General features: G+C 43.4%; 1 protein-coding gene across 2 annotated transcripts in view; it reads right to left on the bottom strand.

Moving 5' to 3' along the window:
• LOC106601442 (transmembrane protein 104) overlaps positions 1-17,183 on the bottom strand; it is a 79,323-nt gene that overhangs the window by 17,401 nt on the left and 44,739 nt on the right. For both annotated transcript variants that reach the window (XM_045720271.1, XM_045720270.1), the window contains exon 9: positions 590-683. In XM_045720271.1, coding sequence (XP_045576227.1) covers positions 590-683 — 94 coding nt within the window. The remainder of the gene's footprint in view (positions 1-589; positions 684-17,183) is intronic.

The following is a 17,183-nucleotide window of genomic DNA, read 5'->3' on the forward strand; positions in this document are numbered from 1 at the left end:
GCCCTGTGAGTGACGGTCCAATCAGGCCTGGGACGGGCTGTCAGGCCTGTCAGGCTGAGGGATGAGAGGAGATGGGAATCAGGACATGGAGCGGGACTGCCGTATGATCGACGAACCCAGGCACAGGAGCCACAGAGAGGAGAAGGGGAAGGAGAGGAATGAAAGAGGGAGAGGAAGAGGACTGCTCCCACCAAGGTTCAGACCGTCAGCCAGGTGGAATAAAGTGTTTGTTTTTCTAAACATTTGCAACAGTGACAAAGAGCAATCTGGAAGAAGGCGTGAGACCGTGAACCGGGGATAATGGAGTGCGATATTTATATTTAATAGAAGGAAAGACACCCTCCATCATGAGGACAAACTTGGAAGAGATAATACACATTAAAGCGCTTCCTAAATAAATACCCATGACAGATTTACCGTTTCGATAAAGTTCCAGGGAATTGCACAGCTTGAATTGCTCTACCTAGAAAATAAATTGAGATCCACATTTAATGTGATTATTTGAAGATGCGTGCCTCGAGTCTGTCCAGAGCAACCTTTATCAGCCTATGGTGTTTGTATACCTTAAGGTAAGATAGGTTAGTCTTACCGATCCAGCGCATGAGTGAGGTGAGGATCTGGAGGTATTTGGTCTTCTGAGCATCGAAGAAGACGAAAGGGCCCAACATCACTGTGAAGATGCTCTGTAGAGAGAGAGGGATCATCTTAAAGCACATTGGAAATCACTTTATACAACATATTCACAAACCAGTGTGTGTTTGGGTTGTGTTTATACTTCCACATTTACACTTTTCTAAGTCCACAGCATGGGAAATAAATGACAAATGGTACAATTGGATTTTTCCAAGATGAAAATAGAGATAAAACTCTGTCTCATGAGAACATGAGGCTATTTATTCCCTTTCCACCCAATATACACTAAGATGCCAAACCCCCAAATAAAAAATGTAAGTTGAAATTCTTTGAAGCCATCATAGTATAGTACCGATTGCCTCATAACAAAGATGGGTCTTATCGAGAGTTGCAATCATCAGTGGCATCAGCCCCCTCTCTCTATTCCCCATCTATCCCATTCTCTCTGACAATCCCATGTCTGATAGCGGAGGTTGAGTGACGTGTGATCTCAAGGCCAGTCACTTCAGTGGCATGTCATCTGAAGAGGAGCCTGCAGGGTAGAACTCACACAGTCAGACACAATAATCTCTAACAGGGCCTGGGGGGGGGGGGGTGAGAGCTCAATCAGGAGACCAAAGTGGGGACAGAAAGACAGAAAGATACAGATGGAGAAATGTTCCACTCAGAAAACTGATCTGCTCCAGTCACTCTCCATCTCCAGGACCTCTGACCACTCCCATGAACCTCCCTAACTCCACCCTCAGCTCTCCCCTTCCCTCTGTGCTGTATTTACAGGGTGGGCCCATGGGCTGTGAGGGCAGGACGCAGAGGTCAGTGTTGGTGACATAAGTGTGAGACATGACAGAGAATGTAGACAGCCTCTACCTGCACAAGGAGGCCATCCACTGGGGACAGGGAAGGGTACAGTGCTAGCTGAATGCTAATGCCAAGAACGCAACAGAGTGAGACCAGCCGACAGGGAAGGTTGGGACAAGACACATTTAAGACCTTATTATTTCCAGAATTATGGAGGAGAATTGTGAATCCCACATGTCAGGACATGAAAGTGCTGAATAGTACTTAATACTAGCTACAGGTGACTGCTACAAATCAGTGCAGAATTCACGAAAATGTACTACATCTTGGAGCGAAGGACATATATTTGCAATACTCATTCATGTGTAATGGAGGAGGCATTATGGAAAGTGTGGAGTGTCCTAAAGAAGGTTAAGTTGTTAACGGTTGAGTGACAGTGAGACATATTTCAGCGCTGAATGGTCAGCGGTGTCTGGGTCTGCCTCTGGACCTGTGGTATGAGACAGTCTAACGTGCCATACTTCATCCTCCAGCCAGACAACAGTCCATCACAGGCCTGATGATACCTCCCATCCATCTGCCACCAAGTGATGGACTGCTACCACTCTTGGCCTGAGAAGACATGGTATATGCCATCTCAGAGGTGGGGGATATGTGCTTGTCAAGAACAGGGCAGCAGGTAGCCTAGTGGTTAGAGCGCTGGACTGGTACTGAAAGGTGGCAAGACCGAATCCCCGAGCTGACAAGGTAAAAATATGTTGTTCTGCCCCTGAACAAGGCAGTTTACCCACTGTTCCTAGGCCGTCACTGAAAATAAGACTTTGTTCTTAACTGACTTGCCTAGTTAAATAAAGATAAAATAAAAAGAGAGAGAGAGACAGAGAGACAGAGAGACAGAGAGAGAGAGACAGAGAGACAGAGAGAGAGAGACAGAGAGACTACTGGACCGGACGAATACCCATATAAACAGAGATTCTCCATGAACGTGAAGAGCGTGTTAGAACGGGACCTTTTCACTGCCATAGCTGGAGGCAACATATGGTCTCTACAGAAGAGGAGCTAGTTCTGTGAATGCCTCTTGTCACTCTGTCTGTTCCTCCGTCTCTCTCTCTCTCTCTCTCTCTCCACCCTCCCCCTGTGCCCTCCTGCTCCTAAGGCCCAGGAGAAAACAGGAGATGATGCAACCGTCTGTCTATCTCATGAAAGAGAAAAGAAACAAAGTTATCATTTTAAAACTGATCTTGATTATACATTTTTTTAATAAGAGTGGGGAGGCATAGTGTTTGTGGGGTGCCTGATGAATTTCACCCTTCTTGTGCAGTCAGCACCACACATGACTCAAGACCCCTCTAACCAATTACAACCTCCCACCACAGCCAGACAATAAGGCCTCAGGACACTGGACTGCACTTAACCACAGCACAACAGCCAGAGGAAGCAACACAAAAACACAAAACAATTCAAATGGATAAAGAATACGAACAGCAAAAACAGCTCTGTACTGTATCTTGATAAGGCTTTGTCGGTGAAGGCCAGAAGTGACTTACAGAAAGTTGGAGAGAGCCTTTCATCTCTGACAGAGAGAGCAGAGATGGAAGAAACCATTTTGCCAACAAGGTTTTGTGATGGTAATGACAAATGGGATGGGGAATGGGATGGCATCACACTGGCAAGCGATGCCAAGGCCAGGACCGGAAGGGAAGGCTGGCAGAGGGGCCAGGGCTGGAGGCAAGAGAGGCATGGCTTGTGTACAGTATGGGGAGGAGAGGAACAGAGAGAGTGTGGGCGAGGGGAGAGGGCATCAGGTGCCATGTGCTGTAGGGTGACTCAGACCCAGTGTTGGCAGGGCCTTAGGAGCAGGAGGGCACAGGGGGAGGGTGCAGAGAGAGAGAGACGGAGGAACAGACAGAGCGACAAGAGGCATTGCTGCAGGAGATGACATTTCTCTAGTCAATCTCCATAGAACTACACACTCTGCACCATCTTACTATAGGACGGAGAAGGAGCCTAGAGACAGGGACAAGGAGGTGAAAAGGCCAAAAGAAAGCTCATTCAAATAAACGCTGCAAATTCAGAGCCGTAGACGGACGTTTTTAGAGCTATAGGAAATGGAGAGGGGCATCTGGAGGTAGTCTGCATGTGGTCAGTGAGTCATGTCGCCATAGCTGACTGCACTGGCAGGTCAACGCACAAATCTCCTCTCCTGTCCTCAACAATGAACTTCACTGAGTCAATAAACCAGGCTTTAAATTGACAGATGATACGTATACCGACTGCAAGCATAACACCATTTTGTGATGGTTGGTGGTGTAGCTAGTACCCACACACACCTTTGAAAATTGTTGTGACAGGATATATTAACATGGCATGTGGATAAAATTAGTCTTCATTCATCAAAGGCTATTTCATTCATGGCTTCTGACTGAGACTTGAGGACAACATCACTAATAAAGCGGTTGGGATTGTGATTCAATTCAAGTCCATTTTGGGCCAGCTATTATCATCCTCAGAACCAATGACAGTGAAAACATGTCCTTTCAAATCCCTAGCCCTCAGCGCCATCTGTGTTCAGTGATCTTTCATTTGAAAGGCGGTTCTGCTATTAATAAGGTTTGGTGTAGACGGAGTCAGTGCCCACGGGCCAGCCAAGCACTCAGGTGGACTTATTCAGGACTGTCAAGGAGACACAGGAAGCAAAGCACTCCCTGCCAAGTACGCAAAGGGGAAAAACAAAGGCAATATAGGTAGAGTTCCATGTCTTAGGAAGATTGACTGGCACTTGGTTTCGATGCATTTAATTCTACATTCAAGATGCTCTACTGATTTTTTCATCTCACTCTTCCCCGCACTGCACTGAAATTGATTTTTGTCTATGCATGTTCTTTCCTGACCCAGAGTGCTTACGTTTCAAAGTTATGCAATAAAACTATCTATAGTGAGAACAAACCCTGTCATGGAGAAAACCATATGTTCCTTCCCTCTCTTCGCGGTGTGCTGATGATTTTGTTCCGGCAGCGTGACACCCTCAATCATGACTAGGAGCGTTTCATTTTTGACGACAATGACATTCTTAAACATCAGCCATTTCTTACCTCAATATCAGACAACGGTGAGCAACACCAAACCTGCCACAATCACACACTTGAGTGAAATGCAATAAACAATAAGTCAGAGATGAAAACGGCAAAAGTGACCAGGCTGACGACGGATACAAACACTGATTTATTCTATTACCCCGGCTGAAAGGGTACACAGTCTCTCCACAGACCATTAGAGCGCTTCTGGAAGGAAGAGACAAGCAAACAGACCCCTAGGGACAATATCCTATCTGATAACAATGACAGGAGAACATGTAGTAGTTGTGTTTCTGCCATAATAATTAGTCAACATGCGGTTTGTTGCCAAGTGAACACACAGTAAAATTGTGTTTTAACCACAATTCTGGCACTATACACAGACCCTTAATTTAGATTGTGACCAATGTTCCTGCACGCAGCTCCCCAGGACTGCCGCCCACAATTGCCAGCCTGCACAGAGACGCACAAAGTTGAACTTCACTCATCTTTACTAGTTTGTTTGCCCCAAACGTGTATATTTCTGGCCATCTTTGAAAAGCGAGTCAGGTAAAGAGCTGTATATGTCTTGAAGGGGCAGTGTTGTATTTTAAGACAGGCTTGTACAAGCTATCAAGCCAATAGTGAGGGTAGCATACAGTTTATGATTATTCGTTATAATAATGTATGGGGATAATAATACATTTTATTTTGTAAAGTGGTTTCTTGCATTAAGCACAATACAACATTTCCAGTTACCTCCTTGTCTGAAGGACCAGTGGCTAAACAGGTTAATGTCAGGTCCTGCATGTTTTCAAAAGCCTCATGGAATGTAAGCTTACAATGAACACCGCATTGGCTGCTACTGTAGGCTGTATCATAGAACAGCTTTCAATAGCCATTTCCATGTTAAAATGTTATGGGATGCATTTCTCTATTGTTTTTGATGGTAGGCCACTCTTGTAGGGCCTGCATTATGATCAAATAGCCACAGTAATCTACTTGGCCACTGTTAACTTAAAAAGCGGGTACAGCCAGTGTTCACAGTAAAAGCGCCGGAAGTTGCACAGAATTTCTACAAGGTTCAAGTTTGTGCTCAGCAGACCTAAAATTTGCTCAGTGCCGAAAAAAATGATGGAACATTGATGGTGACCCAGAAAAAGAGAACGCTCAAAGGACACCATCCGTTTCTCATCATGTCCCAATGTCAGGACCAGAGGGCCTGGAGAACTCCTGCCGCCTCCTCTCTCACATTCGCCATCTCTCTCTCTTCCTCTTCACACAGTAGGTACCTCCAACAGGCCATCCCACTCCAGACAGCCATGTGGCTACAGTAATGAGCTCCCCAGCCGAGCAGGCCACCTCCTGTGCATGGTGGGGAGGTGAGCTCATTCACTGGAGTGCTGGGAATGACTCACCCACCTGTCAGTTCAATCACCATGGGACTAGAGTCACCAAAGTGCTGGAGAAGAAGACTTTCTGGGTTTGGTGCTTTTGTTGAAAGTGCAACAGTATGGCTCCTAACGCCCTCTCAGTTTGGTTATAGAAAGGGAGATGGTGTGTGATCATGAAATATACTAGTAGTGTTGTGGGAACTACAAATTCATTGATATCGATAAAACTTAAAAACCCAAATCATTGGGTTGTTTAATCTGCCTGTGTCCATAATCTCTCCAAAGATCATGGTGGAAAAAGTGGCTGACAAACAATGTCAACAAGTAATCACTATTTTATGTTAAAGATTTGTGTGTGAGGGAGTCGTGTATGCAACAGCCTTGATTAGCTTTGGCTTGCGTCATCTTTGAGTCAATCCGTTGGTCTGGTTAATCACTGCATATGTGAGTATTTCACGTGGGCACTTCAGCCATTACAGTTGGCCCACATAATACATCTCTGATCCATGCACCCATTTGAATAATTAATCCCTATATTGGTTACCTCATTCTGGAGGGGTCAGCCAGATACTACCACCACACAGCTGTCTTGGTGCTCTAGGATAGGTTGGTTACTGGGATTGGATTCAAACCATAGAGTACTGCATCACTTGACTGCTACAAAGCCGTTTGGAATCTTGCTTTTATATTGCTTAGTGTTCTGGCCATTGTGTTATTGCTGGTGTTTGGGAGGAGGCGGAGGGGGTTAATGGATGAAAACCCGGAAGCCAGAGACCACTCATGGTGAATTCTCTACGGTCGTGGTCATGAGAATGCCATGTGGTCATGCAGCCTGGAACACTGTAATCCACCCACCATCAAAACAGCAGAACAAGGATTACTATTCCCAATCCCCACAGTCCCAAGATCCCCAGCCATTTGTTTGAGATGTTAATCTTCATTCCGGACAGATTTCACATGGAAAAACTTACATGGATGGGCGGGAGGCAGATAGGATTCCATTCCGGCTCATTTCTGACTAATGAGGACAAACGATAAAATACATTAATAACAATTCAATTGAGGTCACCGGTTTCCTTTCAACTTCCTTCGAAAGAAAAGGGAAAACAAGAGAGGTTGGGTGGATGCGGTTCTACTGATTGATACAGGCACAGTGGAGCGAGGTACCATCTTTTAGAATGTGTTCGTTGTGTGTAATTTATGGAAGACTGCTTGACAGGATATCGGCATCTCGCATGGAAAAATCAGCATGTGCACAAGCGAATGGATAAGCTAACAAGATGGATGACTGCTACAAACCAAACATTCACATAAAAACGCCAGGTCCATTGATTTGCCTTCAATCAAATTCAACCGTACTCAACGCATATTCATTGTTAAATATTCAGACTCTTTTCATTCTCAGAACCATCACTATCTCTACACTAAAACAAAGGCTTATTCTGGTGGTGTTTCCTGTGATTCAGAGAGAGAAAGGGTTTGTCCGTACGGAGTGACTGTACGACTGGAACCATTATTCAGAGGCCAGTGAGAGCAGGTCTGTGGTTGCGGCCCTGCAGTGACTGATGGGTGCGAGCTGGGAGACTGGGTCAACGTGTGATGAACACTGACGCGACAGTGTCTCTCCCAGCTGGCCACTGGCACTCAGTGGAGGGATGTTAAACAACAACAGGAGGAGTGTGAAGGTATGGTGGCGAACACAGAAACTATGATCCACTAGTGACAGCACGGGCCCACTGATCTCAGAGAACTAAGTGGACTCTGCCAAGGCTGTCCATCACTGGGCTGTTGCTTTCCCTCATACTCATAAGTGACACTGATGATGAGCCTCAATAGGACGTATTGAGAATGTGAGAACAAAAAAAAAAATAGGGTTATTCCCAACTCCGAGCATGCGCTGACCAACTGGCAAGTCTCTTCACTGACATTTTCAACCTCTCCCTGTCGGAGTCTGTAATACCAACACCTTTCAAGCAAACCACCATAGTCCCTGTGCTCAAGAACACTAAGGTAACCTGTCTAAATGACTACCGACCCACAGAACTCACGTCTGTAGCCATGAAATGCTTTCAAAGGCTGGTCATGGCTCACATCAACACCATTATCCCAGAAACCCTAGACCCACTCCAATTTGCATACCGCACCAACAGATACACAGATGATGCAATCTCTATTGCACTCCACACGGCCCTTTCACACCTGGACAAAAAGGAACACCTATGTGAGAATGCTATTCATTGACTACAGCTCAGCGTTCAACACCATAGTGCCCTCAAAGCTCATCACTAAGCTAAGGACCCTGGGACTAAACCTCTCCCTCTGCAACTGGATCCTGGACTTCCTGACGGGCCACCCCCAGGTGGTAAGGGTGGGTAACAACACATCCGCCACACTGATCCTCAACACGGGGCCCCCTCGGGGTGCGTGTTCAGTCCCCTCCAGCGCTCCCTGTTCACTCAGGACTGCACGGCCAGGCACGACTCCAACAACATCATTAACTTCTCTAGGGTAGGGGGCAGTGTTTTGACGTCCGGATGAAAGGCGTGCCCAAATTAAACTGCCTGCTACTCAGACTCAGAAGGTAGGATATGCATATTATTAGTAGATTTGGATAGAAAATACTCTGACGTTTCTAAAACTGTTTGAATGATGTCTGTGAGTATAACAGAACTCATTTTGTTTTGGTATCCAATTCGATACAGCCAGACATGAGCAGGGTCTGAGCACAAAACAGGCCCAAAACATGGGTCAAAAGTGGACAATGGTTTGGCTGGTACAATGAGGGTTTTGGTGGGTAGCCTATACATTGTATACAGTTGAAGTCGGAAGTTTACATACACTTCTGTTGGAGTCATTAAAACTCGTTTTTCAACGACTCCACAAATTTCTTGTTAACAAATTATAGTTTTGGCAAGTCGAATAGGACATCTACTTTGTGCATGACACAAGTAATTTTTCCAACAATTGTTTACAAACAGATTATTTCACTGTATCACAATTCCAGTGGGTCAGAAGTTTACATACACTAAATTGACTGTGCCTTTAAACAGCTTGGAAAATTCCAGAAAATTATGTCATGGCTTTAGAACTTTCTGATTCGGCTAATTGACATCATTTGAGTCAATTGGAGGTGTACCTGTGGATGTATTTCCAGGCCTACCTTCAAACTCAGTGCCTCTTTGCTTGACATCATGGGAAAATCAAAAGAAATCTGCCAAGACCTCAGAAAAAAAATTGTAGACATCCACAAGCCTGGTTCATCCTTGGGAGCAATTTCCAAACGCTTGAAGGTACCACATTCAACTGTACAAACAATAGTATGCAGGTATAAACACCATGGGACCACGCAGCCGTCATACTGCTCAGGAAGAAGACGCGTTCTGTCTCCTAGAGATCAACGTACTTTGGTGCGAAAAGTGCAAATCAATCCCAGAACAGCAGCAAAAGACCTTGTGAAGATGCTGGAGGAAACAGGTACAAAAGAATGAATATATATATCCACAATAAAACGAGTCCTATATCGACATAACTTGAAAGGCCGCTCAGCAAGGAAGAAGCCACTGCTTCAAAACCGCCATAATAAAACCAGATTACGGTTTGCAACTGCACATGGGGACAAAGATCGTACTTTCTGGAGAAATGTCCCCTGGTCTGATGAAACAAAAATAGAACTGTTTGGCCATAATGACCATCGTTATGTTTGGAGGAAACAGGGGGAGGCTTGCAAGCCCAAGAACACCATCCCAATCGTGAAGCACGGGAGTGGCAGCATCATGTTGTGGGGGTGCTTTGCTGCAGGAGGGACTGGTGCACTTCACAAAATAAATGGCATCATGAGGAAGTAAAATTAGGTGGATATATTGAAGCAACATCTCAAGACATCAGTCAGGAAGTTAAAGCTTGGTTGCAAATGGGTCTTCCAAATGGACAATGACCCCATGCATACTTCCAAAGTTGTGGCAAAATGGCTTAAGGACAACAAAGTCAAGGTATTGGAGTGGCCATCACAAAGCCCCGACCTCAGTCCTATAGAAAATGTGTGGGCAGAACTGAAAAAGCATGTGCGAGCAAGGAGGCCTACAAACCTGACTCGGTTACACTAGCTCTGTCAGGAGGAATGGGCCAAAATTCTCCCAACTTATTGTGGGAAGCTTGAGGGAGGCTACCTGAAATGTTTGATCCAAGTTAAACAATTTAAAGGCAATGCTACCAAATACTAATTGAGTGTATGTAAACTTCTGACCCACTGGGAATATGATGAAATAAATAAAAGCTGAAATAAATCATTCTCTCTACTATTATTCTGACATTTCACATTCTTAAAATAAAGTGGTGATCCTAACTGACCTAAAACAGGAGAATGTTTACCGGGATTAAATGTCAGGAATTGTGAAAAACTGAGTTGAAATGTAGTTGGCCATAAAAGCCCATGAGAGATGTATAAACCCAAACTGATGGTGATAACAAGTCAATTGATTCATTGAACATGGTGAGAGCAAGGGGAACAAGGAGAGAAATGAGAGGAGAAAGCAGAAGAGTGAGATTAAAAGGAGGGGCAACACATATGAGAAGGAAAGAGGAGGGCCTATGGGGCAGCAGCACCATGTACTCTCAAAAGTTCTGGCGCTTTGCGTCTGTCAGGATGAAAGAGAGACTACCGCCGGCATCATTAATCACCAAAATGCATTACTATCAAGCAGCCATAATTAAAAAACTAAATTAATGATCAAATAAATTGATGCTTAAATAGAAAAGATTGCCTTGCCGAATTTCCTAAACAACCAACACCCAGCCCTTGCTCTAATAAAAAAAATGAAAGCAATTAAGAAAGAAGGCTATATTTGCCTCAGTCAATTTATTGAGACAAATTGAATTAACTGATTTAGAGATACAAATATTAGGTCTCTCCATTATAATCTGTGTGCAGAGGAACACTAAAGACTGTCACGAAAGTCTCAAGCTCATCCATGATCACATATTCAACAAGGGTAGTAGGGTACTGACACAGTGTAGGAGGATTGGGATGTTTCTACTGCATGGACCAAGGGGGCTCAATTCAGTGTTAAGAGGCATATATCATAAACACCATTCAGTATTTGCAGCGAGGGGGAATGTTTGAATTAAAATGTATCAAGTACATTTTTTTCACACCATGAACATAATTTTTTCTTCTAATTAGAAAATGACAGTTTAAACCTGCATTCTTGACGAGCAAAAATCGTTTTTTTTTTATGTTGTAGATATTCAGTTACAACAGAGTTTGATTCAGATAGGCCTAAAGTTTTCAAATCAGAAGCACGCTTCCCATTGGTGTCACCGTAAAACTGCACACAGACGATCTTCAAAACTGAAACTAAGGGCAAAGACACGTCAATAGCTTTTGCTGGCCGAGAGGGTTTAGCACCTCTGAACTTAATTTGCGAACTGAGTGCGCACCTATTTTTTAGGAACGACCCCAATTAGTCGACTGGTCGATTGTTTGGTCGTTAAGCTGTTGGTTGACCGAGATTGCTTTAGTAGAGAAGTAACAAACAAACAAATGTATTTATTTATCTCAAGAGCATCTCCATCATTCAAGAATGGAGGCCACTGTGCTCTTGGGGACCTTCAATATTGCAGAAATGTTTTGGTACCCTTCCCCAGATCTGTGCCGACACAATCCTGTCTCGGAGCTCTACGGACAATTCCTTCAACCTCATAGCTTAGTTTTTGCTTTGCCATGCACTGTCAACTGTGGGACCTTGTATAGACAGGTGTGTGCCTTTCCAAATCATGTCCAATCAATTTAATTTACCACAGAATAAGGCTGTAACGTTACAAAATGTGGAAAAAGGGAAGGGGTCTGAATAGTTTCTGAATGCACTGTATATCACCAGTAGTACATTTAAGGTAAATTCCTATAATTTTTAAATCTACAATGTTTGTTACTTTGGTTACGGTCATTTAATTTAATGCATTCAATATTATTCCAGTCTTCCTGTTCTCATTGTCGAAGTGGACACATTGTTTGCAGAGTGTACAACCTATGCTCCTCTTGGTTTGTTTAATTCCATTTACGAGTTCTGTGAATTTAGTCATTGTATTTTGTTGGGGGCGCTCCTGTCAATGTTGAGTAAGGATGCGCACGCATAGAAGTAGGCTTATAGGCTACCTGGCCTGCGCACAAAGGTAGGCATATAAATATGCCCATTTGGGGATCTGATAGTTTTTCTGATTGGCTTAACCACACCACTACTAATGAATGACCTGTGGAGCTTCTCAAAGTGATGTTTTTTTCTTCACCTCAAACAGCAAGCAAACAAAGTCTGTTTTTACATCCATTGATAATTACAATAGTTCCTCAATGCATTTGAAAAATCTTTCCAGCTCTCTCCCTTTCGATAACCACTCGGCGTGAAAGGGAAAAATGTCATGCCCTGATCCAGTAGAAAAGTCATAAAACAGGCTTCTTATCAGTGCTGGACTTAGGTTCCGGTACTCATCTTAGTTGGTACGGTTTATATTTAGGTGCAGGAGCTCCACAATCATTTTTAGCTAATATCCTATAAGAGGAACAGCTCTCAGCTCCAGTGAGCTCCAGCCCAAGTCAAGCACTGCTTCTTAACCTACAGCTGCGTCTGTACCGAGCTCACTGGCGCAGGGAACTGAGGGCCCAGAATATTATATACAATGTTGCAAGTTCACTAGTGCAAGCTTTGGGCCAGACCCAAGTTAATAGTTGATACCATGTTTAAAGTTTGTTGCAGACAGGCCATGTGTAGCCAATGTGATTTTAGTTTTTTTATCTGGATATTTCTACCTGCATGCTGCAATGTTTTTATTTGTGACTTTATATAGGCAATGTTTACATAGTTAGAAATGGCAATAGAAGTAACTTTTTTAGGTTTGTATCATTTAGATATGACAATGATTGAGATATGTTGAAGACGTTATTATAAATAGAATTGCATGGAAAATGTAGGCAGTCCGACGTCTATAGCGGGTGGTCCCGAAAACACAGCGTGCTGAACGATCTGCAGACGAACGCTAGATCCACATTCGGTGCGATGTGTGTGAGCTCCAACTCCTGCAGTCTTCAGAAGAATACATTCCTAGAACTGCATCGAACAACTTGTTTTGATTCCCCCCCCCCCCAAAAAAGCAATTCTGCTGTACAAACACAAAATACATAAATGACTTGAAGGGATGTTAGGCCTGGGCTCATTCATTATTTTCCCCTCAGTGAGAGTAGGAGAGACACACAGAGACAGAGGCTTTATTGGGTATAAAGGAGAGCTTATCTTGTGGTAGCAGCAGCCTTGCCATCCCCCTGTGTGACGAACAGCCATAGACTCATCAATGTCAGATCTCCTCTGCATCAACTGTGGATGCATCACCGGCCCTGCAGGCCCCGAGGTCACTATCAGGCAAGCGTAAACTGAACACTTCCAAAATAAACAGGGATATAAAACCACCAGAGATGAATAAATAACACTGTCTCTCTCCGTGGACATGGCTTGTGTGTGAAAGTCCACCTATGGAGGAGGCTTCAGGAAGTCAGTGAGCCAGGCTGAGGCTATGGACGGGTTGGAAACCTGTCAGATAGAATGGGTCAGTGTCTCTGACAGGATCTTTATACAGAGGTGTGTGGACCCAAGTAGCCTGACATACAGGGTTCCCACTGGACCTCCACGTGTTACAGCTGTCCCACAAACACTCAATGACGCACCCAGTACACACAGACTCTACCCTGCTTCAATAACTGTCTAAAATATGACCTTACAATGCTAAATTAGAAAATTGCAACTTTGAGAAGGCTACAAGGAACACATTGTCTTGATTCCATTAGCTTCACACTCACCAAGGTCAAGCTGATGTCCAGAAGTATAAGGCTAATGGTTAGCTCATGGCTACCATCACTGTGAGATGTGTGAAAAGAATAAAAACAACCTCAACCCTCATCTTTCTCATACACAGCCTGCTCTCAGAGGAAGTGAGATAACCTCAACACAATACTGTTAATTAGGTAGATGACCCAGGAGACAACCATCTAGTCTCTACGCAATTAAAGATGACTGGAATGAGAGGAAGGATGACAGCAGCCAGAGGATGGGATGGGACATGGAGGAGGGGGAGGTAAGTGTAGGTGGGATATTTTGCCACCTGCCTGTGACTATTTAACACATCAGAATTGCTCAACACTACAGTAATGCAGTTGTGCCCAATTCCTTCACTATCTCAGTAGGAGATAACAGAACACTGATGAAGGAAGTTGAAGCAGACGTCAGTAAAATGACTGAGGCAGAAAATCAAGTTTGACCTGTGGCATTTCAAATGTACACACCGCTGTAGGGCTAGCCCACATGAAGACTAAAGCACGCATATAGATGCATCTTTATTTATTTCACTGCAGTACTAATAAATCACACTGGCTGGGCTTGTCATGGCCAACTAGTATTTGTCAGGCCAAGACTTTCACAATCCGCCAGCATTCCTAGGTCAGCATACGGTCTTAGGACAGTCTGACAAAGAATCCATGTGTAGGCCTAAACTTTTTAAAGGGCAATCGCTCAACTATTAACAACCATTTACAGCATGATTAACTTCTTTGGGGTAGGGGGCAGTATTTTGACGTCCGGATGAAAGGCGTGCCCGTAGTAAACTGCCTGCTACTCAGGCTCAGAATGTAGGATATGCATATCATTCAAACAGTTTTAGAAACTTCAGAGTGTTTTCTATCCAAATCTACTAATAATATGCATATCCTGAGTAGCAGGCAGTTTAATTTGGGCACGCCTTTCATCCGGATGTCAAAATACTGCCCCCTACCCTAGAGAACTTAACCTCTCTAGGGTAGGGGGCAGTATTTTCACATCCGGATAAAAAACGTGGTTATTACTACTGCCCAGAAACTAGAATATGCATATAATTGTTTGATTTGGATAGAAAACACCCTAAAGTTTCTAAAACTGTTTGAATGGTGTCTGTGAGTATAACAGAACTCATATGGCAGGCCAAAACCTGAGCAGATTCTGTACAGGAAGTGCCCTCTCTGACCATTTCTTGGCCTTCTACACCCTCTTTATCGAAAACAGAGGATCTCTGCTGTAACGTGACACTTTCTAAGGCTCCCATAGGCTCTCAGAAGGCGCCAGAACGTTGAATGATGACTTTGCAGCCCCTGGCTGAAAAACAGTAGCGCATTTGGATAGTGGTCCATCTGAGAACAATGAGACTGGTCCGCGCGTGCACGTGAAGAGGCCATTTTACATTTTCAGTCTTTGAACGAAAAAGACGTCTCCCGGTCGGAATATTATCGCTATTTTATGAGAAAAAACACATAAAAATTGATTTTAAATAGCGTTTGACATGCTTCGAAGTACGGTAATGGAATATTTTGACATTTTTTGTCACGATACGCATCCGCGCGTCACCGTTCGGATAGTGTCTTGAACGCAAGAACAAAACAGAGGATATTTGAACATAACTATGGATTATTTTGAACCAAAACAACATTTGTGGATGAAGTAGTCCTGGGAGTGCATTCTGACAAAGAACAGCAAAGGTAATCCAATTTTTCTTATAGTAATTCTGAGTTTAGTGAACGCCAAACTTGGTGGGTGTCAAATTAGCTAGCCCGTGATGGCGAGCTATCTACTCAGAATATTGCAAAATGTACTTTTGCCGAAAAGCTATTTTAAAATCTGACACCGCGATTGCATAAAGGAGTTCTGTATCTATAATTCTTAAAATAATTATGTTTTTTGTGAACGTTTATCGTGAGTAATTTAGTAAATTCACCGGAAGTTTTCGGTATGTTTGCTAGTTCTGAACGTCACATGCTAATGTAAAAAGCTGTTTTTTGATATAAATATGAACTTGATTGAACAAAACATGCATGTATTGTATAACATAATGTCCTAGGAGTGCCATCTGATGAAGATCATCAAAGGTTAGTGCTGCATTTAGCTGTGGTTTTGGTTTTTGTGACATTATATGCTAGCTTGAAAAATCGGTGAGTGATTATTTCTGGCTGGGTACTCTCCTGACATAATCTAATGTTTTGCTTTCGTTGTAAAGCCTTTTTGAAATCGGACAATGTGGTTAGATTAACGAGAGTCTTGTCTTTAAAATGGTGTAAAATAGTCATATGTTTGAGAAATTGAAGTAATAGCATTTCTAAGGTATTTGAATATCGCGCCACTCAAATCCACTGGCTGTTGACTAGGTGGGACGATTTCGTCCCACATACCCTAGAGAGGTTAAATAAAGGTGAAATAAAACAAAATAGACAAAACGCCCCCATGTTTGTGTTTTTCCACGGAGTACAGCACATGTGCCGGTCGCGTTAAATCCAATGTATTAAAACACTGGAACATTCTCAAAAGTAATCCCAATCTACGAGCGTCCACAATATTACCCCCTCACATTTTTTGGGGAGCCATACAAGAATACAGCCGATTCCGTGACGCACAGCATGAAGCTACCTAAGAAGCATGACACTTGGCTACCAGGCCCACCCAATGGCAATTACAAGTGTGGCGACTGCGCACATTGTGACAGTACAACCAATACGAAAGTGTTCATTCCTCTGAATGAGTATAGTGAAGCAGTAAAAGGAGATAGAAACAGTTTCTGTTTATTATTATTTTCTTGTTTTTATTTAAGCTTTATTTAACTAGACAAGTCAGTTAAGAACAAATTCTTATTTACAATAACGGACTACACCGGCCAAACCAGGCTGACGCTAGACCAATTGTGCACCGCCCTATGGGACTCCCAATCACGGCCGGTTGTGATAGTGCCTGGAATCGAACCAGCGTGTCTGTAGTGACCTCTAGCACAGATGCAGTGCCTTAGACCACTACGCCACTAGGGAGCTCTTGCGCTGTCTGACAGATTTTTTACTCAAAGGCTCTGTATGCTATATGTGTATGATAAGATACATAACGAATACACGAGCCAATTTAATTCCACTAAATTATGCAAATGAACATATTGACCGATAAGCATGACCAGTCAAATGCATTTCCATCGACTGGCATTTCCATTAATTAATAGGCTAAAAGGCATTATTTCGCAATTTGTTTCTGTGTCACATTTACATTGGACCAACTTTAAACATTAGAAATCAAGAGTAAGATTACTAATGGCACTTTATCCTCTAAAAAGGAGCTGGACCAACTAAATAAGTCTTGAGGTATTGCTCGCCTGACGTTTAGTACCTTATAAGCTGTAGACCACGCTATCTACCAAGTGAGTTCACATCTTTATTATTTGTAGCCGTCTATTTACCACCACAGACCGATGCTGGCACTAAGACCGC

This window comes from Salmo salar, chromosome ssa06 (assembly GCF_905237065.1).
Source record: "Salmo salar chromosome ssa06, Ssal_v3.1, whole genome shotgun sequence".
NCBI classification, from domain to species: domain Eukaryota; kingdom Metazoa; phylum Chordata; class Actinopteri; order Salmoniformes; family Salmonidae; genus Salmo; species Salmo salar.